At 41.2% G+C, this 26,187-nt stretch overlaps 1 protein-coding gene across 4 annotated transcripts in view; it reads right to left on the bottom strand.

The window, feature by feature from the left end:
• Positions 1-8,990: 8,990 nt before the first annotated feature.
• The window catches only part of col7a1 (collagen, type VII, alpha 1), a 55,737-nt gene continuing 38,540 nt past the window's right edge, over positions 8,991-26,187 (bottom strand). For 2 of the 4 annotated variants that reach the window (XM_047332730.1, XM_047332731.1), the window contains exons 88-119: positions 26,005-26,040; positions 25,745-25,804; positions 25,584-25,628; positions 25,464-25,499; positions 23,973-24,008; positions 23,827-23,886; positions 23,585-23,710; positions 23,423-23,494; positions 22,445-22,480; positions 22,292-22,351; positions 22,148-22,192; positions 21,729-21,764; positions 21,505-21,540; positions 20,848-20,904; positions 20,695-20,766; positions 19,998-20,069; positions 19,838-19,873; positions 19,653-19,733; positions 18,714-18,767; positions 18,352-18,405; positions 18,180-18,242; positions 18,035-18,097; positions 17,769-17,885; positions 16,803-16,880; positions 16,255-16,308; positions 16,076-16,124; positions 15,836-15,844; positions 14,471-14,554; positions 13,986-14,111; positions 12,422-12,577; positions 11,708-11,896; positions 8,991-11,213 (exon numbers count right to left, since the gene is read on the bottom strand). In XM_047332730.1, the coding sequence (XP_047188686.1) occupies positions 11,185-11,213; positions 11,708-11,896; positions 12,422-12,577; positions 13,986-14,111; positions 14,471-14,554; positions 15,836-15,844; positions 16,076-16,124; positions 16,255-16,308; positions 16,803-16,880; positions 17,769-17,885; positions 18,035-18,097; positions 18,180-18,242; positions 18,352-18,405; positions 18,714-18,767; positions 19,653-19,733; positions 19,838-19,873; positions 19,998-20,069; positions 20,695-20,766; positions 20,848-20,904; positions 21,505-21,540; positions 21,729-21,764; positions 22,148-22,192; positions 22,292-22,351; positions 22,445-22,480; positions 23,423-23,494; positions 23,585-23,710; positions 23,827-23,886; positions 23,973-24,008; positions 25,464-25,499; positions 25,584-25,628; positions 25,745-25,804; positions 26,005-26,040 (2,127 nt within the window). In that variant the 3' untranslated portion in view covers positions 8,991-11,184. The remainder of the gene's footprint in view (positions 11,214-11,707; positions 11,897-12,421; positions 12,578-13,985; positions 14,112-14,470; positions 14,555-15,835; positions 15,845-16,075; positions 16,125-16,254; positions 16,309-16,802; positions 16,881-17,768; positions 17,886-18,034; positions 18,098-18,179; positions 18,243-18,351; positions 18,406-18,713; positions 18,768-19,652; positions 19,734-19,837; positions 19,874-19,997; positions 20,070-20,694; positions 20,767-20,847; positions 20,905-21,504; positions 21,541-21,728; positions 21,765-22,147; positions 22,193-22,291; positions 22,352-22,444; positions 22,481-23,422; positions 23,495-23,584; positions 23,711-23,826; positions 23,887-23,972; positions 24,009-25,463; positions 25,500-25,583; positions 25,629-25,744; positions 25,805-26,004; positions 26,041-26,187) is intronic. The other 2 variants (XM_047332733.1, XM_047332732.1) reach the window with 2 other exon arrangements.

Genomic DNA, 26,187 nt, shown 5'->3' with positions numbered 1-26,187 from the left:
AAAGTGTGAGGTAGGGTCAAAAGAATAGTTCACATTTGTTTTATTTTTTTCAAAATATGCATGTTTGCAGTATTTCCCTCAGCGAGATGAGATCAATAACACTCTCATACCTCTCCAGCAATTGTATGTCCACAGAAAGCAGCCGTTTAGCTAAGTTCATCACAATGAGAGGAAGCTCAGCGAAACAGTTGGCCCGGCTCTGCCCAACAGTTACACAATCTGCCTAGCAACAAGTCAAACATTAAACCTAGTTTTTTAATCTGTAAAAAGAAAACACCATCAGACACTGCTGCTGGAGGCAGTAACTTCCTGGAGTCAGGGTAACCTGCAACCTTCTAATTCCTCCGTCTCATTACCCTCTTTGGTTTTTGTTCATATGAACGAGAAAAGATAAAATGAGCAAGCACATAGTTAATCTTTAAGGCACTGGTAGGCAGATTTGATCACCTCCGGACAGGCAGGCTGTTTCTCTTCCTTTTAGATCTTCTTACTAACTGGCTGCTGGCGTGTTTCATCTAATTCTCGGCAGGAAAGTCAATTGGTGCATTTCCCAAAACATCAAACAACAAATTGAATATTGTAACCATCTAATGCTACATGCTGATATTTGTCTGGAATATGATACAAACTGTATTCAGGTTCAGGAAGGACTGTCCTAATGCTTTGTGTGTGTGTGTGTGAGGAACAGAGAAATGTGTATAAAGGGACTGCAAAAATTTTGATCTTGGGAGGAAAAGACAGCCGAGCACATTTATGGCACCTTCACTTCACCCACCACGGTCTAATCACCACATTTTCACTGCGCCTCACATTGAACAGGACACTGAGACCCCCCCGTGAGCCTGCAGTCACCTTTTCTATTTCAACCAATATGAAAACACAGGGAATTGCCCTTCCTACCGATCTGCATCCCTTGTGAGAACAGTTGCAAATTCTAAGTCAGTGATGAGGAGCATCTGCCAAACACCCACATGCCACATGTCTGTGACACTCACCCACGGAAAAATGGAGAAAAACATCTAAACATGCACACAAAATACTAGACAGCAAATAAAAACACACATGGACACAACGTCCACAGACAACGGGCTCAGAATGAGCTATGTGCACACGCTCAAACACTCAACATATTCAGTCAATACTTACAGTATGTGCCAAGAGTTTATACAGCAAGTGGGAAAAAAAGTAGCACCAACATTTCTGTAACATAAAGGAAAATATATCATCTGTCATGATTTTCAGCATGTTCCTGGAGTTATCTTAAATCGTGTAAAGCTGTCTTGTGTGCTCCATCACCTCATGTATTTTACTGATTGCCCATATTTCCTAAAATATCGTACAGAAAGAAAGAATGAAATCCCCTGTTGATTTTGAGAGATTTTATATCAAAATGCGACATTTTTCTCAGATGTTTCAGTGAAAAGTTTAATAGCTGTTGTACTGGAAATATCCCAGGTTGTCTACACCTGTCAAATTATCCACAAGCTGCTTGTTAGTCTTTTTCTTTTGTCTGCAAAGCAAAAACACATCCATGTGTTGCTCTGTGACCAATATTGTACAGTGACCTGCTGGTTTCATCCCCGAAGAGAGATTTTCTCTACAGGCATCAGTTAACCGTCTGATCAATTTTCTCCCTGTGTTTTTTTCTTTTCTTTCTTTTTCACGTGGTAGTGAATGTTAACAGTCTGTGGTCACATTTCAGTACAATGAAGACATGCCACACTTATTGGAGTGATTATATGCACTGGCTCGTGTATTTACTGTAGCCTCTGTGGTGTGGAGTGCCTCCCCGTGTCCTGTGTGACAGCAGGTCTGGTGGGCAGGGGGTCTGTGTGTCGCCGTCTGCCTGGTGCAGCATCGAAGAACCTCTGGCAAACCGGGACACAAGTCACGACCTGAGGCTCCTGCCTGGTGTCGGCCCGCTGACCGGTCAGTTGCACGTTTAGCTACTGCTGTGCTCTACCTGCCACGACAAGTCAAAAAGTGCAAAAGATGTCAATCTCATCTATTTGGGAACGGTAAAGAGACGAGAGCTATTCAGATAGCAGAATAATATTGATGGAACAAGATGGAAAGAAGCACAGCAGTGATTTCAGCAAAATCCTCCCATCAACAGCATGCGAACATTCTCACATTGATAGCTAGCATATTGATGTTTACCATGTATTATGTCTAACAATCTCAATTTAGTGTATTTTGGAGACTGTCTTCCACCAAATAATGACCAGATAGGTCGTTTTTGAAGCAGCGTATTCCGACTTCGTCTTTTTAAAGACTGCAGACCTCTAGCGGTCATCATTTAAATGGTACATTTTTTTTAAATGTTTGTATTTAAATGGATTTGCTAATATTCTGTAAATAAATAGTGCCCATTCTCTAACCCTAAGCATGACCCTTACCTTTACAAGCTCATCCACCATGCGTTGGTAAAGCAAATGCTCTGAGGCAAAAAGTATTTGTGGCGCACCTCCTGTCTCCTGTAGAGTCGCTAATTTAGCAAACGGTTGATTTGGTCTTTTAAATAATTTTTTTTACCACATTCATCGTATTAGTTGGAGCACTTGGTATTTTGCACGATAATTTGAAGTAAACACAAAGAACAGCAGAGGCTTATGGAAATGTAATTAGTTATTGCAAATATTTGACACTAAACTTTTTGGATAAAGTTTTGGATAACAAAACGATTTACTAGAGGATCACTAAAGACATCTGTATACTCTTGGGACCATGAATGTCAATACAAAATTGAGTGGAAAAGTATCCAAGAGTTGTTGAGATATTTATATTTGAACCACAAATCAAACACATATAGCACACGCCAGTCAAATGCAACATATAGCTTACTGTCATGCTGTCTCCTACAGTCACCGACTAGACAACAACAAAACCAAAACAGATAGTCAGATAGAAGCTTCAAACCTAATGTATGAATCTCACCATCGTGTTCTTCCATGTTCTCTGGTGCAGCATCTTCTTCACGTCATTCTGATGCGTCGAACTGTAATGGACTCATAACTGCTCCCTGAATCCAGAGGGCCACTGGTACTTGATGTGTTGGTGAGAAACACATTTCTAATGGCAGTTTTTTTTTTTATCCCAAAGACCACTAGGAGAAAATAAATTACACCAAACTTGGACAACTTTGACAAATAAACAGGACATGACTGTCGACTTAGGTTCTCTCAATCACAAACAACAAAGGCTGTCGTTTCAGTAATCTGAAATGTTGTTGTTTTTTCTGTAATGTTTATTGTTTTTTGTGTAATGGTATTTGTGAAATGTCGTTGTTTTCTGCACATGTTGTGCTTTGACTTTTGCTGCTTTTTTTTTGCAGTTGTGCTTTGACTATTTATTCAGAACATAATTGGGATATTTCTAAGCACTGAGTCAGACATAGCTACAGATGCCCTTAAATAGACTATGTGGCTTGACAGATAAACTTTGAGGGAGACAGAGGCGACCAACAAAGAGAGCGAGAGAGCGAGAGAGAAAGAGAGCAGAGAAAGACAATAGACAAGGCAGCAGCTGTGAGACACAAGTCCAGCCAATTACTACCCTGCATTATGAATGAGGTGAAACAAATTTACCTTTCACCAGCATAAAGAAGGGGAAGGAGGTCCGCTCACTAAATGCCAACTCTGAAGTGTATTTGCCTAAGGAGGGAGTGGAGTGACAGTTTCCTTTGCCCTCTCATTAGTGTCCCTAGGGAGCGGAACTGGACCTGCACAGTGGGTCTAATATTGACTGTGTCACCATGACTGCATGACCCACTGCGGTTGGCCAGTCACCCTTTAGCTGGTATTTGGAAGCGACTGTAAACTCTAATTTTCTCGACGCTGTATGCCCGCTGCGCGTCTGCTGGCTGCTGCTGTTCAAATAAGTCTAATGGGCTGTGAAATTAGTTTTATCTCTGCACACAGTATGGCTACAGAACAATTCCGGACTACCGAGTCTCCCCAAAGGCCGGGTTTGGAATATACATTTTCCCTCTAAATTACATACAGTGCAGCCATTACGAAGACACTCACATCCTCAATTTACACGCACATGTTTCAGTTAAGAAAGAACGCCTTGTGCCCGCTCTCAAAAAGCGAGAGTGGGCACAAGGTGGCACAAGGTGGCACAAGGTGGCACAGGTGTCTGCAGGCGTTCACCTGACTGCACGGCTATATGCGTTCACCTGTGCTCCGGCAGTCAAAGTCAGTCAAGGCATTTGTGGTTTGATTGAACCACAAAGGGACTGTGTGATGGATGGAAGATGAGACGAGAAGTGACCTGTCACTTCACCCCCGCCCCCCACATCCACTCCCAACCTCTTGCTACCTGACCCCTGCCTGTGTGGTCTGTTCTCCCTGGGCGGCATCTGACATCCATGGTCCCGTCTCCCGCTAAGCTCTCCTGCTCTTCATCGACATGTACAAGTCAGTCACTTCCCTCCAGTCCCCACTCAGCTGCGCATGACTTCTCCGGCACAGCAACAGCAGGCCCTCTGTTCCCCACCTGCATGCATAAACTTCATCATTCTCATTCTCACATTTTCAAACAAACCATACAAACTGACATCTGCGAGTTCTTTTCTCTCGCTCTCTCTTTTTTTCTTTTCACACCAGAGCCTTAAGGTGCCGTTTGATTCAGAGTGAAGATATTACTCAAAGCTTGCCACAGATGATATGCTGAATAAGAACGATGGACCACTGGAGCCCACTAATCCAAACTGATACACCTCACGGACAACTTCCATACATCCATCTACAGAGACAAGCAGGAAATAATCTTCTGTCTCACCTTGTCTGCTTTCGTCTTCACTAAATAACAATTTATCTGCATCACTGTCATCCTCCCCCCCCCCCTCTCTCTCTGTGTGTGTGTGTGTGTTTTTAAGTTAAGTCGTTGCAAAGTGGCAGATTTCTGTCAAAGAAAACCTTGCTCTGGACAAATTTCTACTAATCGATAGGCAATTACTTGGTGGGAAACTGTGGTGGTCACATTAAGTCGGTTAGTGTGCAGGGACCAGAGAAGTCATTCAGGTAATGATCCCTGTAGCAACAGCAAAGTTCGAGTCATTAAGGGAATGAATAATTAAATTGAAGATTGTGTTGTTGCAAAGCCATTAGCACAAATGGATAAGTGAAGTAGAATCAGAAGGACAAAATGTACTTATCCAAACTCACAGCTGAAACGTTAGACCGAAGCTGCAGCGGAATCTCCCTAATGTCTGCGGCTCAGGCCAGTGGCTAAGTGGGGTCAGAGGTCAACAGAGACAGCAGCTATGCTAGCTACCCTGTGAGGCTATTCAGTATAGTGTGTAGTGGGTGATACCATTAACCATATATTCAATAGTGTAAGTGCACTCTCTTAGTGGCTAAATCCTGCTGCAGCGCTGCTCTTTGATTCCTTCTTTGAGGACATCCTCAAAGGACAATAATGTCTTTCAGACTAACTCCAACTATGAAACCTTTAGTATAAAAGGCTAATTTGTTGATGAAGATGTCTCCGATTGATATGACAAACCATAAATACCCAGGTCCTTCTTGCCGCCATGTTACACCACACTATCCGGAATACGTTCAGGTGTCGCACAGTGAGCAGGACGCGCCATACAGGATCCTGTCTTATTGCCATCACCCCCCCTCTCTTCTAGTAACTAACAATTTCCATCGCTCTCTGCTTCCCAGTCAGCTGCAAAATTACAGATTACAGATTTGCTTACAGTCAAGAGAGGGAAGTGGATAGCTGGAGGGGACAGAAATTGGTAGAGAGCAGCAAACGATGTGAGGGAGAGTCATGGATACGCAGACCTGAGAAACAGACAAAGAAAGAAAAAAAATCCTAGGCCATCAGTAGTTTGAGCATAAAGTGAAATAGAGGAGGGTCTGCTGAATGACAGTAAGGAGAGATGAGAAATGGCATATGCTAATTTAGTCTTATGCGGCGGAGACATCCCATGGGAGCCTAGTAATAAGGCTGAGGCATTGTGACACTCAGGTGGCCCGTGCTCATCACTGCCATAATGAAGAGAATATGCTAATAGCTGACTCATCTGCTGGAGGGAAAATTAAAGAAAGTAAACAACACCTTCTCTGTTCTCTGCTAGTTTATGGTGGAGATGGACACGAGAGGAGGCAGAGTGAGGACGAGAGAGAGAGAGAGAGGGGAGGGGGGGATGTTGTCTGACCACTGTGATCCATGCTAAATGTCAAGATTTAGACACCGTTAATGTTCTGCCAATGGACTTTCACCTGTAAAGATCTCCTTGGAAATGTTTGAAACACACCATTAGGCACAACTCGGCCATGGATAAAAATCCGAACATAAAGTCAGTAAAATATGAAGTGGAGGCAGAGGCTGCATGGTGTGTAACACCCGCTTCTAATTGGAACTGCTTTGTGTGTAAGTGCTCAGTACATCCAGAGCCCAACTGCTCAGATCAATAGACTGAATAAATGCTTAAACTTGCACAATTTGGAGAGCTTAGATGAAAGACTTGGAGGACTGAGAGAACTCCTGATGCCCCGTCAACACTCTCAAACTCCGGGAGATGAAATAGATAAACCTTGGGGTCAAAGCATCAGGGGAACTTGCTGCGAACAGCACACACAAGCTTTACACTAATCCTGCAGTTCTCTTTTTTTCCCAACACAAAAATTACGTGTCGATGAACACGTGTGTGTGTGTACCTCGACAGAACCCACACGCAAATGGTTCCCGCGTTTCGCTTGATGGGCAAAATGTGCGAGCAAGTGATACGGATCATATGCTAATATGGCTGAGGGGGTAAAAGTGAGATTGAGCACATTTCTAGCATGTTTCATTGCTATAGCAACAGCCTTTGTACTTGCGGAGGGAAGTGGGTGGCAGGAAGAAAAAAAAGAGCAAGAGTGAGAGGAGTGATGGAGAGAGAGAGAGAGAGAGAGAGAGAGAGAGAGAGAGAGAGAGAGAGAGATTTTGGCTTACTCTCTCTTGGTTCAACCAATCCAGCTCTCTGCCAACCCTAAGACCCCAGGGCTTTATACAGTCAAGGTCACTGAAGAGGAAAAATGAACAACTCCTAAATGTGTTTCTCCGTCGTCTGCATCCGAAGGTCATGAAGAGCAGTTCTGGCCCCCGCAGACAGAGGGCGCCACCATTGTACTGAGAACATGTTCATGATTGTCTTCCCCAAGCCTTTCCAGCAGAAGGCTCGTAGACATATCCTTGAAGGGTCATGGATGAAAAAAAGGGGGAGCTAATCCTTATTGTACTTCATTTGGATGGCCATGTCTTATAACAGCTCTGAGCATGCTTCTTGTATAGCACGCAGAGACTCATAATCTCAATAATATTACCGAGTTGAACTTTGTATGCCAGCAGTACTGGTTTTAATGGTGTGAATTGCAATAAAATGGATATAGCCTATATCTCGGTGCATTGATACAGCGAGGTGGGCAGTTAGTCCATATTAAATCACAATTCAGTTGTACCCAGAATTCAAACACACATTAGGTCTGTGAAGGACAACCTTGAGTCGCGAAATCAGAGTGTGACTATGTGTCTGTATTTAGAGAGAGAGCCCCGAGGAGTCCCTGAAGTAGCAGAGTGAATATCAAATTAGATGAGGCTATTAAAGCTCCCCTTGTCTCATGAAGACGTAACTTTGCAGTAAGTCTTATATACATAAGCCCCCCCACACATTCACTCGCACCGTCTTTGTCCTCACATGTCCTTTCAAATACTCGCAGGGCTGCTCGAAAGGCTTTCGTGCCTTGTGCAAAGCCGACTGGTTATGGCTACTGAAATCAGTGACGGCTGCTATTTTTAGGATGTGAAATGCATCTCTGACACACAAATCATGAGGAAATAGACACACACACAAACACACAGCAGACAAGAGGAATCGAGCAGACTTCGGAAAAATCAGGCAGCAGAGAGTTGTTTGAAATGCGCATCTGTCTGCAACACTGAAGTGCCGGTTGTTCAGTTCATCAGCTGATCGAGTCATATAGAAACAGTTCCATCACATGAGTGGGTCAGGATGGTGAAGCTCCAGGGCTTCAAGATCCAGCACAGGTAGCGCTACCTACATGCTGTGGTAACCGCACATGGGTATAACGGGGCTGATGCTTTGTAATCGAGTGTTCCAGTATAAATAGAATATATTTAACAATTTAATGGACCAAAAAATAAATACATCTTGTTTGATATTACCAAGCTGCAAATACAGTATATGGTCAAAAGCATGTGGATTGAAGACATTATTTTGTGTCCGGGTTCGATTTTCATGGGAAATCTTATTTCTACTGCTAGTAGTTGTAAATGAATATGTTAACACCAGTTCTACATTTAAGAACAAGTAATAATAATATAGCATATCAGCGCGTCCTGATCTTGTCCTCAACACAGTGAGCATAATTTGTTAAAGGTGTCCCAGATGCTGCCAACACAAAGTCTACAGCATGATAAGGTGCTGACTACTGAGATACCTTTTAAAAATTAAGTCTGGTAGAGGAAGAGGAAGGGGATGTCAAAGAAGCTGTTTGAGGCCTGTCGCAGTATGATGAAGTAGATATGGAGTCAGTGTGTCGCCCACCAGGACACTTCAAGTGAGGGCAGAGAGCATGGAAAAACTGGAGCAGTCATGACCAACAAGCAGAAAATCTTCTCATTAATAATGTAATCTGATGATGAAATTAGAACATCTAGATTAGACACACACACGCACTTGACTTGAAGTTACTAATCTCCTTATCGTCTCCATTAACCCCTTCATTTAAACAGTATGTAGGGAATTTTCATGACCGTAAATATTGCAGTCCCGTGTGCATACGAACACACTCAAAAATCAGATCAAGAACGATAATGACAACATTTAATTCAAATCGAGACTTTATAGTCTGATTGAGTTGTCGAAATCAAACAGATTATCTGCTTGGTTCAAAACCCCCATTATTTTGAAGTGTAGATGAGTGCATGCTATCTATTAATAGCTGAAATGACGGAATACACCCACCAAATTTTTACTCAAACATTTGGTTTATTAGATATGCTTATTAAAATGTTCCATAACACATAACCATAACCACACAAAAACAAGCTTCCATTTCCAATAAACAGTAAAAATAATACATTTAAAAATAGCACCTTTTATCTGGCTGGTAAACATGCAGTCATGGTCAGGTACACAACTTCCCCCAAATAATAAAACCATTATGTACAAAACATTGTAAGAATATTGTGCTCGATTCTTCATATTCAATACAAACAATGAAACTATATCCACAACAATAACCCAATATGTTTGTAGTAGTTATAATTGTGTGGATTTGTGAAGTTGTTTTTTGCATAGAAAACATTTGATGACTTTAAGTTACAACACTTTCATGGAAATAAACTAATTTGGTTAACTAATATCAATCATGCTGAAAAAAAATTGTATTTCCTAAAAAATGTAGAAATCTGTGTACATAAAAAAAAACTTTGGGAGAGAAGTCCATTTCAACTCCCAAGATGCACTGCAGGAAGAAACCAGCCAATCATACAACTTCAAAATCTGCTGTGTGTGATGCTAAGGACTGAAGGTAGTTGAATAAATAATTTGACTATTTATTTATTTTTGATTCTTTGATTTTTCCAGATGTGTGTCTAGATGTGTGTACTCTGCCCTGTTAACATGTAACATTTAAGGTTTTTGTTCTTTCAATAATAGTTTTTTATTTAACTTTGTAGAAACTTCATAAATTACGCAGTTTAAATCGATTCAGTTTTCGATTCTGAGTACATTCTGGATGAATCCATCATTTATGGAGCAGTCTTCTCCACAGCTGCAGAGGCTGCCACTTCGTTTTCAGAACCTTTTGCTAATGAAACAGACTGAAAAGACACAATTTCTTACTGTTGAAATACTTTTTTTTTCAGGTGACCCCTGTGTTTCTATGTTGAGGAACATTACATTAAGATTATCATAGGACTGTTTCAAAAATACTAATTTACAGTGAGGAAGCACTTCCAGAACCCACAACTCAGCCTTAAAAAAATATATTAAAAACATTACACTACATCCTTGTAGTAACTACCAGTTTGGTAAATTCACCAAGGTTAGTGAAGTTTGTAAAGTGTAACGTGTAGTTTGTCATGTCATTCAACAAAATTTCCTGTGAGATGAATTTCATTCCGTGTTGTTGAGCGTCAACTTGTGTTACTCTATGCTAATGCAGCTTTCATGTGTTTATCTGCAACTTTGTTTTTAAGACTTCTTCCTACCCCTCCGACACATTACGATTCAGGCAGCAGCTACGAACATCATGATTACAAAGGCAGCAGCTCGACAGAGTCATGGCAAGTTGAATTCTTATTAGCAGTATCTGTCAGCTTTAATACAGGTCTGATCATCACCGTGATTGTTTTAAGGCATCGAGAAGCACAGGGGTAGAGAAAGGCCTCGGTTCCTGCAGCTTATATCAAATCATCAGACCAAAATACAAGAAACCTTCATAAGCCAACAAATAAACATGAACAATGGAAGACAGTTTTGCGTTTTTTCCAACGGAACATCTTTGGCTTAATTTATGTGGGAGGGAAAGTGTGGAAAGAGTAATTTTATGTTTTTAGAATATTCATTTATTTATTTCACTTCAAAACAGTAAGAAATATCTTTGTTTTCTCTGATTGTTCACACTCAACTCTTGTTCTGATAGCTAGTGAAAAATATCGACTGAACAACAGCCTCAAAATGAGCACCGGGTTTATTGCAACATCATGAGATTTACCAAACCGCCATTCACTTAAGAAACATTTCATTGAACTGTGGGCTCAGTCAGGTGACCTGTCTTCTCCCTGTCTGCATGCAAGTGTGCAGCATGAAACTGAAGCACTTAAGTAATTCAATACTGTGGCAAGGTAAAAGCAAGGCTAAAAAGAACTGACATTCTTATTCAGTGTGCAAGTATTAAAAATGTTTACTACTACACAAAAATATATATATATATATATATATAGTTTTTAACCTAATAAACACTATTTTTTCCTCTTTTTTTTGCGAAGTTTTGAAAACACTCTGGTATGTCCCTCGCAACCCCGGGTAAAGTTTGGTTGGAAACAATAAATAAACAAAAACAAATCTTGACCATTGGCATTTGACAAAATAATGATCTATAAAAGACATATAAAGCTATATAAACAATCCTGTGGCTGAGGGAGAATCGGCCACAATCATCGTGCTGTCTTCAAGGGACCAGGACCTGAACGACACATCTTCTGTTAGACTGCATACATTCAATACCTGACATAGATAAGTAGAGCCCGACCGATATATCGGTTGGCTGATAATATGGGCCCATATGAGCTTTTCACAGACGTATCTGTGTTTATATTTGTTGATATGCACCAATTTGTTGTACTTTGTTGTACAGCATAAACAATGCAGAACAGATGTTTTAACATTTTTTTGGGAGGGTTTATATATTTGGTTGTATTTGTGTTTTCTTCTTAATTTATAGTTATTCTTAATAAAGTTCAAGGTTAAACTGTTAAATATCAAACATCAGTTACATGTCTATGTCATAAGGGTTTGATAACGTCCTCTTTAAAATCATTGCCAAATTTTCTGAAATATAAATATTGGCCGATGTTGACATTCTTTACTCCCTATTAGCGGTTTCAGCATCGCCCCCCGCAAAATCCATATCAGTCGGGCTCTATAAATTGGTGTGTGTGTGTGTGTGTGTTTGGGTACCTTCGGCCACCCCAAGGCAGGCCTCTTCACAGTCCTCCAGGTGGAGGAAGCGGTTGTCGTTTCCTTCACAGCCGCTGTAGATGAAGGGCCGGCAGGCCTGAGCCTTAAGGTTAAAGTACCAGCGCAAAGTGTATCGCCCACAGCTCCCCTCCACCATGGGCAACTGGCACAGGTCTGCTGGAGCTGTACCACACACACACACACACACACACACACACACACACACACACACACACACACACACACACACACACACACACACACACACACACACACACACACACACACACACACACACACACACACACACACACACACACACACACACACACACACACACACACACACACACACACACACACGCATTAAGAGTGTGCACACCTTGACACACAAGACATGCACAACGAGGAAAAAAAAGGCCAGGCAAAAAGGAGCAGAGGCAGAGGAGCAATCAGTAGCACAAGGGGAACAAGACGAGCATCACCACTAAGATCAGAAGTTCATCAAAATCAACCTGTTTTTTACATTATTAAATACAAAGGAAGCCATCACTAGGGATATATAGTTACTTATTTTTTTATCTTATTTGATATATGCCTCTGAATCAACAGCAGAACAGCCAACAGCCTGAGACAGAGAGGGCCAGGCAACAGGTTGGAAGAATGAACCATTCATCAATCCCCAACCCAGACGGCAGCACGCGAGCTGGTTTACCTTCCCCTGTGACTCTCCTCTTGGACCTGACTGATTTGGACTTTCTGACTGGGGCTTTCTGACCACCAACTCTCGCTGTTTTCTGAACGTCAGCACTGGCTGATTTGTTTGGTTCAACTTTGACTGTTTTCTCTGATTCCTTTTTGACAGCCACACCTGTCGACACACACATGCACACAGATCCAGCAAACAGAACAGACACATTCAGGAGAAACATACAAGAGATAAAAAGACATTCATGTGGTGTTATGGTCAAGAACGCTGTAAAAAAGGTCTAGGGATCCAACCCAATGATTATTTTCATTATCAATTAATCTGACAATTATTTTCTCGATGAATCGATCAGTTGTTTGGTCCATAAAATGTCATGATCATGTTTCCCAAACCCCAAGATGATGTTTCGTTTTTGTCCACACACTAAAGATTTTCAGTTTACTGTCACAGAGGAGCAAAGAAACCAGAAAAACATTCACATTTAAGAAGCTGAAATCATAGAATTTTGAAAAAACTACTCAAAACCAATTAATCGATTATCAAAACAGTTGGCAATTAATTTAGTAATCAATAACTGATCGATTAACAGTTGCACCTATAGAAAGGTCACAGACTCAGGACGGTGTGTGCTTGTAGCAGAGTGTGAGGAATATGCAAGACCAACACGGTCTCATAATTTAATGAGATGAGCACAAAGTGAAACACAGACACATAATGTGAGACCAGCTCTTCCAGCACAAATTGGATTATGGTCCGATTGAATAAACCAAATTAAATTTGACACGCCATCCTCTGTTAACAACATGAAATGCATAACTTGGTAGAATTTTAATTCATTTGGGTTTTGTTATGGTCATTGTAAGGGTGACTAAAAATATTTATTTAAAAAATTATGTATTTTTTAAAATCCAGATTCTGATTCTCATATTTTTGTCTATTGTTATTTTTGATCCTAATAGCATTTTACTCCGTTGTAAAGATTTGAAAAACCAATACTTTGTCACAGTGTCATAATGGAAAGTCACATTTAGTTGTAATGAACAAAAATAAGAAAGAAATACCCAGGCAGACATGTTTTCTTAAGGCCATTAAGGAAAACACTCCCTAAAATACTTAGCTCAAACTTGATTGCACATGTTGGAAATTGAAAAATGTTTAAAAACTACAACATCCAAGCTTTTACTGTGTACTTTACTGTGTGATTAAAGGTCAGCTGCGGATGTTTTGACTAGAAGCACTGTGGAACGATGCCGAGGTGAAAGAGGAGCCAGGGTTTTAACTCTTCTCTAGCTCTTTTTTTCTTGTTTACACAGACATTTTTGTCACTTTTCATGTGAACAACCAAGTCCAGCACTTTGAATGTCTTCTACTGTAGATGACACTGTAGAAATTGACAGTTATTACCGCCCTGCTTATTTCACAACATTGCACCCCCCTCCCCCCTCAGCTGACATTTATTCGCACTCCGTAAACATTTGTGAGACCGGCCTGCCTTGGAAAGTGCTCAGGGTGTTGGAAAGTGCTGCTTCACTGCGTGATAGCATTGGACATAGTACGAAACACACAGTACCATCGCTCTGATTGGCAGAAGGCGTGAAGTGGAGCAGTTCCTCCATGGGGTCGTCGTAGGCCTCGATGGAGTAAATGTGCTCGTAGTCCGGGTCGTTGGTATTCACCACCACGTGCAGCTCGCGGCCTGAACGAAGAGCAGCATCACACGGGTCAGAGATCTTTCACCTCAACCGGCCAACCTCTGATCTTCAGATAGAGGGAAAGCTCTCTGCAACGTCAACTCAACACAAGAAGCCCCTAAATACAGGTACAGGTAATTAGAGCCAACATATTATCCTAATATCAGTGTTTGTCTGAGATAAAGAACATGTGACGCATAAGACGGGCACATAAAACACAAATGGAGGTCTCTGTTTTCTTGATGAGAAAACCACCCAGTATTCAGAGGTCTCCAGACGTACTGTAGCACCACCAGCGTAATCCTGATTGTTAGAGACAGACAGAGCGAGTCCGACAGGCAGAGCGATGGACGGACACACTCACCCTCCTCACCCTTCAGGGCCAGTTGTTGCTCTAGTGCAGGCCGAGCCCTGACCGGGGGCTGGGACCGAGGGGCCGGGCCTGAACCTGAGAGGGCCAGAAAGGACAAGGAGGAGTGAACAGGGACACCGAGGGGGAAGAGACAGAGCTCAGGGAGTGAGAGGGACCAGGTAAGTGTTACGCAGGAGGGAGAAAGGGGGGGAATGGTGGAAGTGAAACCTTTAGACACGAGCCAACAACAGCCCCGAACGCACCACAAAAAAAAACATTCCACCAAATTCCAACATACACACCAGCTAAAAGGAATTACACAGTTTTTGCAAGATTGTCAACATGAGGGAGGTGATCTTCCAAAAACTTGTTGTAATCCTTTAAGGACTCAAGTCGCTGCCATGTGGACTTGTGTCTCACTCGAGTCCAAGTCAAATCAGTGCAGATTTAGCTGAAGACTGAGTTGCTCATTATGAAACATGCAACCGTTTCTCGTGTGATAGAAGATAAATCAACCACGAGTGAAATGTTTGTTTTGGCGTCAGTCTCAGTGACGCTGCATACTGAATCTGTTAACACCATCATTCATCATCAACTGCTGCTTCATAACACTGATGTGGTCTTACGTTGTTTAACGGCTTCGACAACAAACACATTTGTTAAAACTTCAGGTAAAGTTCACAGTCATTTACTTGAACATAGTTCATTTTTTAAATGTCATTATTGCCAATTCATTTAACTGAATCAAGCCTGTTAATAAACAGCATGTTCTTTAGTAAGACGACACTAAGTCAGAGCATTGCATCTAGGAAAGTAAAAGTGTATCTATAATAACAGTTTTTTTATGGAAACAAAAAATAATTGAGTATTAAGATTATTCAGGATTTATATGAAAAAGAACCTGGATAGCGAGTGTGTTTCATACTGTTGTGGCTGTGGTTCAGGACAAACAGCGGGTTGTCCACTATCGAGAGTTGGCGGTTCGATCCCTGGCTCCACCAGTCTGCATGCAAGACACTCCACCCCCTAATTGCCCTCAACGACTGTGTGTGTGTGTGTGTGTGTGTGTGTGTGTGTGTGTATGTTTGTGTGTGTTTGTGATAGTAATAGAAAAGATCAATATAAATACATTCTATTTACCATGTTATGCCGCTCAAGCAAACATGAATCTCTCTGTTTTTGTGTTAATCTCAACACATTTGCAAAATGAGGACAAATTCACCTCATCTTCGGGAGATAATTGATAAGTGAGACCGACTGCTCTCACTAAGACTCTGCAGCAGCATATGTGGTACGGTATACCGCTGTGACTCATGCTTAGTCACAGCCCTTTTGTCCACCTTCCTCTCTCCTGCTGCAGTCGAGCGGCTCACTCACCTCCACACGCTGAGGATCAGACAGATGGACAAGAAGGAAGCGGAAAGACAGGGGATAAAACAGGTCAGTTTCGAGAGACAATGTCATTGCTGTTGTTCTCTACAGCTTTTTTATTTTTTTCATGATACTTTCATGGAGTTTAGCTAAGGCTGTGACTCATATGCTGTGATCACCATCTGAAGTTCAACTTGGGGACAACGCTGTTACGAATTAGCTATGCAGGCTGCACGGAAGACTCACCACAGTGCTGACTCATCTCCGTGCGAACATAACCTCTGATCTCGTCCTCCTGAATTCAAAATAAAGAGGGAAACGTGACAAAACACACTTATAAACACAACCCAAGGAACAACTCTGTGTATGTGTGCGCTGTCCGGTGTCGGTGTCTCTGAGCCCCGTGGTAAGGATCAAGCACTGACCGTCATGCCCGGCTCTCCTCTGTCTCCCTTGGCTCCATCTGGGCCCATGTCTCCCTGCAACATGGACAGGTATCAGGACACAGGCGACCCACAGAGAGGCTCGCAGCACATGAATTCATTAATCTGAGACCAGATGCAGCATAAGAACTAAATGCAAAGTCAAAGTGAAAGGTTAAATCAGCAATGGCGACTTATACAGACACATTGTAATACATATACACACACACACCTGTGTCCTTGGAGGGTTTCTAAGAAGTCCTAAAAATTTAAGCAGCTCTATTCATATGTGCCTTCTATTTTAAATAACCCGTTTTTGGTGCATACAAAGCCTGACGCTGAGGGGCTCAGGAGAGAGGGTAAATTTAGCCTCCCTGAAAAATGTTCTGTATTTGGCACATTGGGAAATGTTCAATACTGACGTGCAGAGGGTGATTCAGTGCTGTGTGATGGTTTTCAGATGTTTTTGAAACAGAAATGTATTTTTTCCTTTCCAGGACGACTCTCATGAAAACAACCAACACGCAGACGGAGACAAGTGTGACACTAACCTGCTCTCCTCTCTCCCCCGGGATACCTGGGATACCGCGTGGTCCCACCATGGAGGGACCAATGGGCCCTCTCTCTCCCTGATGCCAGGAAAACAACATCACAAGTAAATAAAAAAAAAAACAGACTTAAAACAGTAGATCATTGAGCATAAGGTTTCAACACAACAACAATGTCCCATGCACATATAATCTTTGCCTGCATAGTCTCAGGGAAAACAAAGAAAGAGAACGGGAATATCTTCACAGCCTGTACATGGATTATTCTGTAAATTTAACATTTTCTTCTTTTTTTTGTTTTTGTCTTATTTGAGTTTGTTGTGTTTCCATCACATTACATACATAAATGTCAGGCTCTGCCTTGTGTCCATACGTACGCAATTATAATATTGGTCTCATTAAATAGTAAAAACTAGGTTGAATGAAGAGCGTCTGAAAAAAAAAAAAGGTGTTTTAATTAGAAAGGTCCTGCTTTTCTGTCACCAACTGTCTTTATTTACTCGGTGATGAAACAGAGAAGTAAGTCAAACAAAGCAGTACACAGTAATCACACAAAGGCACCAGTCAGGTGAAGAAGATAGAGGAGAACAGACTAAAGGGGAAAATGTTTTATTCTTTTTATATCAGTCTTAACTCTTTTTTTGTTATCAAACTGTCAAAATAAAAGTTTCTTCTTTGCTGCCGCTGTCCAGCTCAGACACGTCTGACAGTTGCTATTTGGTGCACTCAGACAAATCATTTATACTTTTGTCTTTTATTTCTTCCATTATACCATAATTTTTCTTTGCTAGATCACCATCAGATCTGTGCACAGTCATAACTGGTGCTGCAGCCATTTGCTAATGTAACAATTGATTGTTGAAAATGTCACTATATCCTGTTTTCTTCTTCCCTTGAATAGACCCCCACAGAGAAAACATGACCAAAGTGAAGAATTAGCCATCATCAAACCAAAGTATGAATATTCACCTTCTGTCCCTGGAGCCCCTCTGGGCCTTTAGCACCAGCCAGTCCCTGAGGGCCACCCAGGCCGGGGGGCCCGTCCACTCCTCTTGGACCAGGAGGGCCAGGCACACCAGACGGACCCTACATAAAGCAAAGTTTCTCTGTTAATTATGTGTCTCTATAGGTTTCCTGTAGTGACTATTGCTCCTGATAAAAGTACAGAGTGTAGTCTGAGTATCATGAGGTGACATTTAGACCTGTATGTACACAGTGCTTGAGAAGGGACTCACCCTTTCACCTTTCTCTCCCTGAGTTCCTTTGGGTCCCGTAACCCCGTCAAAACCACGGTCCCCCTGCACAGAGAGGAAAAGCAGTTACATTTCATTTTGAGAGACTGTTATTGTACTATTACATTCGTAATAACAGAGCGCATACCTTGGGGCCCACTAGCCCCTCTTTTCCGGGGGTCCCAGGGACCCCAGAAGGTCCGAGTTCCCCCTGGAAAACACAGAGAAAAGACATCTGATGACAACAAATCTTTCAGTAGCGCACAAATACATATAAAATACGACATGATGCCTGTTTTTCTACAGTTTATGAGTCATACCTGTTCACCTTTTCTTCCAGGTAGGCCTGATCGTCCATGAATACCAGCATCCCCCTGAACACATAGACATTAATTTATTTGATTATACACCACGCATGACTTATAAAAGTCTGACTCATTTAATGTATTCAAGGTTTACATATAATCACACACAAAGGGATAGAGTATTTATCTATTTACTCACTAGCATCAAATGCCAATAGGTGACATTCAAATGTTAACATGCTTCAGTATGTTTGTTCAGTACTATAAAAGAATAAAAACGCCACCGAAATAATCACAATACATGTTTTCCATTCACAGCTGTTTCTTGTCCTCTTCCTCTAACCACAAACCGTTTTTCCTGCATGTCTCAAACTCACCTTGTCTCCTTTGGGTCCATCTCCACCACACGCCCCCTTGGGTCCCCTGTCACCCTGGAAACACACAAGTTCTTCACTGAGAGAGACACATGAACAGGTTCCTGAGTCACAGAGGGACAAAACGCACCTAGCCAGCCAATCAGCGAGCACTTCTATACATCCATACATAGACCTGCCACTCAGGCTGAACCACCGTGCGCACTTCAACAGTCATTGGAAAAGAACCACTGAGTGCTAAATGCTCCCAACAACAGCGGATATGATGCAGAGCTGGTTTATCATTCTCCTGATATTGGGTGTACAGACAATAATGACCAGTAAAAGCAAGATACAGTAAGTGGCGATACAGACTCGGAGAGGGACGAGGTTGTTGGGCTGACCGGGCTTTCTCTGTCGCTGGCCCCAAACTCTGGAAGAGTCTCCCTTTCCACATCAGATCTTGACAATCTTTTTAAATCTTATTTAAAATGATTCCTTTTTAATGTGCATTTAATTCAGCCTGATTTTGTTTAAAGTATCGTCTGTGTTGCTTTCCTTTGCCTTGATTGTAAACCTGCTGTTGTTCATGTGCTATATGAATAAATTTGACTTGACTTGAAAAATCCCAGCGAAAAATTTCTCATGGCACATTTTCAACAAAGCTTTTCTTTCTTTCTTTTAAAATGTGAAGATTTCTTCCTCATAAACATTTATGGCAGTGCAAAAAATTGTACTGGGGGTAATGAGCATCAGAATGCAACCCATTCTACTTAAAAAATATGGAAAAGTGACAGTTTTTGTCATATGGGCTTGATAACAAACATTGCAAATGTTTTAATGCGTATATATCAGCTGATATATTTTGGTATCAGAAATTATTTGACATATCAATGTAATGCTATTTCAGTTTGTGAGGTTGAAACCACACAAGATGAACACACACACAAAAACTGAAAATACCTTGATTCCTCTCATTCCTAAGATTCCAATCTCTCCCTTTGTCCCCGTCTGCCCCGGCAGTCCATCTTTTCCTGATAAACCCTGGAAGGAAAAAAAATAGAAATCCTCCCTAACTGGACACTAAGGAGAGACAACCACACACAGATATGAAGAAGCTGTATTTAGATGGAAGCAAAAGCACAGACCAATTCACCAGGTACCCCAGGTTGACCAGCTTCTCCCTGCAGAGAGAAAACAGAATAACAGTAATTATAGCAGTGACATTATCACTAACACTGATTACTCACTGGCTTTGCTATTAATTATGATGCTGATTTAATCACAGTCAAATGCAGTGTCACTCGCCTTCTGTCCACCAGGGCCACGGGCACCCGGGAATCCAGTGGATCCTCTCTCTCCTGGCTCTCCCCTCAGACCCTGGTGTCAAATGCACACATACATACAAATATACATATTCATGATCCATAAAATCAATACAATGATACATTTCGTCTAGGGTTTTGGTAACTGCTCGGAATATTGCATGTCATCCTTCCCTGCCTGCATTACAACTAAGTTAAATAGCCAATCAATTCCCCAGACTGCTTCGCCATCAGATTCACATTATAAATGATTTCTAATCATACACTCCTGAATTCAAGAAAATATACAAGAAAATCTATATAAAAATAACAAACCATTTGGTGCTGACACTTTTGTCAACCAATAGAAAATGAATCAACGGTTTGATAATCTCTTATTTTTTTTAATAAAAAGGAATACTTAATATCTTTTGGTTTTAGCTTCAAAATGCAACAAACTTTCTCTGCTTTATGTCCTGAATATTATTAATTTATATGAGGTTTCGACTGCTGGTTGGACAAAACATCTTCTGTATATTCAGGTCTGCATTTTTGGCTTTTTACCAGACAATTTGTGTAGTAATGCTCAGAATAAAAAAAATAATTATCAGATCATTACAAAAATCAAATGAAAAACAGAAAAAGGCTAGTGGCAGAACTGAAACTATCACCTCTGTTTCAATAAGAGTTAATTAATTTACCTGCTCGCCTGCGGGTCCCTCTTGACCCTTCCCCCCTTTTTCTCCCTGCACACCTTTGGGCCCTCTGTCACCCTGAAATGGAAACCAGACGTGTAAGAACAACAAGATAAGCGGAGATTCTACTATAATAAACACATGTTTGTGTTCACTGACCGTTTCTCCTTTGTTGCCCTTTTCTCCCTCGGGTCCTCCCACGAGCACCGTGTCCCCCTGTGTGTGGAAGTAAATCTGCTGAGATCTGGCTCCAATGCAAACTCAAAACATCAACAAAATGTTTCATTCTGTTGCTTTTTTTCTTAAGCTGTGTGTCATGTAGTATCACAGTTCATTACTTAAGGGATGGGACATTAGCCAGGGAAGAACCCATTCAATATTTGGATTGAAGCGATGGATCCAGGAAGTTTGTGTCATTTTCCTTAAGATTACGATTTTTTTCTGCATTTTCATCAATTTCTCAGGAGTTATTTATGGTGTTGAGATCTATGATTTTGTACAATTTGGTGCAGATTATCAGTCTATATCCTTTTTTTTTTCATTGTTCTATCATAAGTCATACATGTTTAGAATTGTTTGGCATTTGTGTGGTAGTCAAGGTAACATTGTGTATTCATATATTCCTCTTGCTCTAGACACAATCAATCTCTTCAACGAGCACTTTCATAACAGCCACTTCCAACATGATATGTTTTATTTTTCTCCTGCTACACTCTGTCATTGTTGTTTTTAGCAATATAATCAAATGCACAAGGAATATAGAGAGAGAACAGAAGGAGGGTGAGCAGTGGTTATTGGATGGTAAAATGTTCACACCTTCTCTCCTTTGTCACCTTGCAGTCCGATGTCTCCCTATAAAAAGGAGTGAGAGCAAAACGATTAATTCAGGCATGTCAATTAAATTCACTGCTTTACAAGGGTAGATTACACAGGTACAACTACAGACCCCTGCAGCCTGTTCGATTGCCTTGCCTGGCCCATGTTTTTGAAATGCAACAACAATTGCACATAAAAATAGGAAAAGAAACGGTTGTATTCACCTTCTCTCCACGAGCACCACGAGTCCCTGCAGGACCCTGATGAACACACAGGCACACACATGCTTCATCATATATGGCTTCTCCCCTAAGCAAGTTTTCTTCATCAAAAAACAAGAGTGAAATGACAATAATCTCATAACACCTATGTGTTTAAACAGTTTAAACAGTGATCACAGCTAGAAGACATTATTGTTGAAATAGCTTTGACATTTTGCATTGCAACACTGCAAAGGAAAACTCTATCTAAGGTTTATTCAGCTGTTTTTCCCTTGATGCCTCCATATAGACTTGTTTCAGATAGATTAAGCATTTTGAAAAAAAGGCCCCCGAGAGAGATCCTGAAAGCTTGATGTATGTCTCTCCGTTGATGTATGTTGTGTTCCTGAGTGATGAATAAAAAGAAAACACTTGGTATTTACAGTCGACCCTCTTTCCCCATCCAAGCCAGCTCGTCCCTCCTCGCCCTACAATGTGACAGAATGAAAAAGACATACAAACATGTCAGTTTTAGTTTTTATCCTCCTGAGGCAAGTTCATATTAGATCACAATTTCAATGTCTTACTCTGGGCCCTGCATCTCCTCTTTCTCCTCTGGCACCAGGGACACCAATGCCAACTTCCCCCTGGCAACGGAAATTATTTGAATACCCTTAAAAAAATATTGCATAAACATTTAAGCTTAAGTTAGACAGAAATATGTCTGCCTGAATAGTCACCTTGTCCCCTTTGACCCCGTTGGTACCAGGCGATCCCTAGAAAACAATATATTGATCATTTGAAATCATAAATTACATATGGCCCTTTTCACCCTCTTCTCTTTCCTTTTAAAAAAAATCTAAAAATATCTTTCACACAGTTTTATGTAAAATAAAAAAATTACCAGCTTAATGGGGTGCCAAAACTCTTGGCAATGCCACAATTATTATTTCTGTTTTTTTTTTTTAAAAGTAAATTAAATAACTTGAATAACCATCTTGCAGTTGTATGCCTCTGCCAACCAGTTACTTTCACCCATGTCTGTACAGACTCATAAATGTAATTAAGACTTTGAAGGACTTTAATAAGCGACATTAAAGAGGAAGTAAGCAATGTTGGAGAGAGATTGACTGTTGTTTATCGAACCCACAGCCTTGGGCATGGGAGACTGTCACGCTAGCAAGGAGGCCAAAACCCCTGAGTTAGTGTATTTTTTGTCTTTACACTAGCATTCATAATATAATACATGTCTGCAATAATTTCCAGTGAGAAGCATGCTGTTTTATTATCTTCACAGCGGAGTATAGAGGACTGATAGAAAGCTTGTCACATGGTGCAACAGAAATTTTGTCATAACTTGTTTATGAATTCTTGGTGGCTTGTTTTGTGAGGCTACAGTGTCCTTGACCTATGACCTCTGATCACTAAATTATAAAGAGTAAATACTCGAGTAATTTGTGTCAAATTTAAAAAATAAATAAATAGATAATTCCTTAAGGCGCCCTTGAGATATCTATTTCATGAGAATGACAGCTTCGAAAAAAATCAATATATAATCGACCCCGTGAGCCCTTTGCATAGAGCTGTAAGAGAGATCAAACCTTCACCCTAAACAACCCCCAAGTCCAGCAGGATCAAAGGTTAAGTTTAAATATGGTAACTCTTGGCTCCACCTAGAGCTACTCATCACTGTGTAATAAACCAGGATTTAAACTCACTGCTTGTCCAGCCGGTCCAGAAGGACCAGGGGGTCCAACATTTCCTGCACGGCCTGCAAAGCCTTGGAGACCCTGCAAATGAAACTCACAAGTTTTCAAAATGACACCACATTAAGCGATTAAGACTAAAAGCAGTCCACAGTATTGAGCAGCTGCACCGACCCTCTCCCCCTGTGGTCCTGGAAGTCCTGGTTGTCCACCTTCTCCCCTCAGGCCAGGCTGTCCCGCATCACCAGACTTCCCCAGAGGTCCCGGCGGACCAGCTGGACCAGGAAGGCCTGGATCCCCCTGAAATGCAGTCACATTTACATTTTGACCAGTGGGCATATCTAGTAAACCACAGGAACTGATTAGAGAGGTAAATACCTCAATTATCTTTTGCTGCACCACATGCTGTTACTCACTTTTAAACCTTGAGGCCCGACCCGACCAGGAGGACCTGCCAGTCCAATGCCCTTCTCACCCTGCAACACACATTTTGCCATAAATGTCTCAAGGATTTTGTTTCATTTCAGGGAAAAAAAAACAAAACCATAAAGCAAACACTCACCTTATCTCCCTTTGGCCCAGGAGATCCCTGTGCACCCTGCATGAAAAAAATTATAAAAACACATTATTGAAAATAAAATAGGTTTGACAATGATTATTATGCTGGTGAAGTCATATTCCATTAGTACTGATGTGTACTGACGGCACCTTGGTTCATTGCGGGGAACATGTCGCGTTAAACTCAAGGACGACAAATAATCAAAACACTCCAGCCTCAGAGCGGATTGGTCTCAATTACAGTTGACACTTTTAAATAGAAAGTCTAGAGACTTTAATCACACTGCGATAGAAAAATAATAGATAAAGTGAGGATTAAATAATTGTATCGGCTTGGTGAAAGTGAAAGAGCCTGCAAAAAAACCCCAAACAAGCAAAAATATATTTACCTGTAACATTATATATTTACTTCATACCTACTTGTAGAAAGAACACAAATGTAATGCCACTAAAACATATAAGTGTGATATGATTTATAATTGGGTTCAAGTATTTGGACAGTGACCCAATTTTCATAATTCTCTCTATAGACTGGATTTGAAAAAAAACGAATTAAGTTGTGATCGAGATGCAGACTTTCAGCCTCAATTCAAGGAGTTTAAGAAAAGCTTTGCTGCGCTTTCCTGCAGCCGCCGTCTGTTGCTGCTGTTTTTTTTTGCCTTTAGTAAGTGAAAAAAACACGTTCGATTGGGTTGCTTTGGCGGTATTGTAAGCTTCATTATCCCTCTGTACTGTGAAGAACCGTCCAATCAGTTCGGCAGCATTTGGGTGAATCCCTATAGATTGTGCAGCTCTGTTCACTTCAGACTTTTATTAGCAGTCACATCATCAAACGACAGTGACCCAGTTCCATTGGCAGCCAAACATGCCACAACACTGCCTCCAGCATGTTTGACAGGTGACGCGGTTGGATCATGAGCCGCTTCGTTCCATCTCCACACGCTGATCTTACTGGTGCAAGTTGGTTTTGGTTTCATCTGCCCCACGAATCTTGTTCCAGACCTGGGAAGGGCTTAAAGATATTTTTTTCTCGCTAAAAAAATCTAATCTGTATTTCTGTTCTTGAGCGTCACCAGTAATTTGCCTCTTGTGTTAAATTTCTTTTGCTCTTGCTTGTAGACTTTGAAAACCTCAAGTCTTCTTGACCTGGCCAGAGAGAATTCTGCGATCTTCCCCTCTTCCGTGATCTTCCTAACCCTATGTTTGTTAAAGCCCTTGAATTAAAGTTGACAATTCAATAACATATTGATGGTTTCGTTCTAAATCAATTCTTGTGGATTTACAGGGGCAGGAACAGTTCAAATTGTGTCACTGTCAAAATACAAATGGATCGGAATGTACATTTGTAATCATACTATAATGTCACCTCACCTTTATTAATGTAATATTACATTGTTTAGAAGAACGCAGATGTATAAACAACAAAACCGTATACAGAGTGCGAGAGCATTCAGCAAATCACAGTCTAAAACCTGACCATGAACAAGTTACTCACATCTTCTCCAGGCTCTCCTGCTTCACCGGACACTCCCTGATATGACGACAGATGAGACATGAACATGTTGTTACGTTGACATTGTGTGTGCGTATTGATCTACAGTGAGATTCTACTCACCCTTTCCCCTTTGACGCCAGCAGCACCTTTGTCCCCTCTGTTTCCCTGAATGACAGCAGCAGTCACCGCGCAGTTTCAATGAGAGCACGCTGAACATTTCCACAATCCTGTGACATTTACATAGAGTGGGTCTTCAGTGCTCATGGTTTGTTCGGACTCACCTTGTCCCCAGGTAGACCTTGCTCTCCAGTCGTGCCTGGCAGGGTTTTCCCAGGAAGCCCCTGCGTCAGTCGGAACCAGGAAAGTAGGGTCAGCTGAATTAATCCCCTCTGTTCTACTGCTGCATAAACTGGTTTGTTTGTTTTTTCATTTATGAACTAGGAGGCATTATTTGAATATACGATGCACCTACATTCAAAACTTATATCCAACTTAAAATTAGTAAGTTACTTCAATGTTATTGCTTAGTACAATGACTCACTGTTTCTCCTCTGGGTCCAGTGGGTCCAGCCACTGACTGTAAAAAAGCAGAAAAAAGGAAATAGATGTAATTGTGTACTTAAAAGCCTTGGCATTCAAATATAATATCAGCCCATCAATTTGCCTTTTCCAGCCCTCAAATATTAAAGAGTCTTGACGTCATCTACAAGCACAAGCCCACAAA

The sequence above is a fragment of the Scophthalmus maximus genome, chromosome 6, assembly GCF_022379125.1.
Source record: "Scophthalmus maximus strain ysfricsl-2021 chromosome 6, ASM2237912v1, whole genome shotgun sequence".
Classification (NCBI taxonomy): domain Eukaryota; kingdom Metazoa; phylum Chordata; class Actinopteri; order Pleuronectiformes; family Scophthalmidae; genus Scophthalmus; species Scophthalmus maximus.
This window is presented reverse-complemented; position numbering and strand designations above follow the sequence as displayed.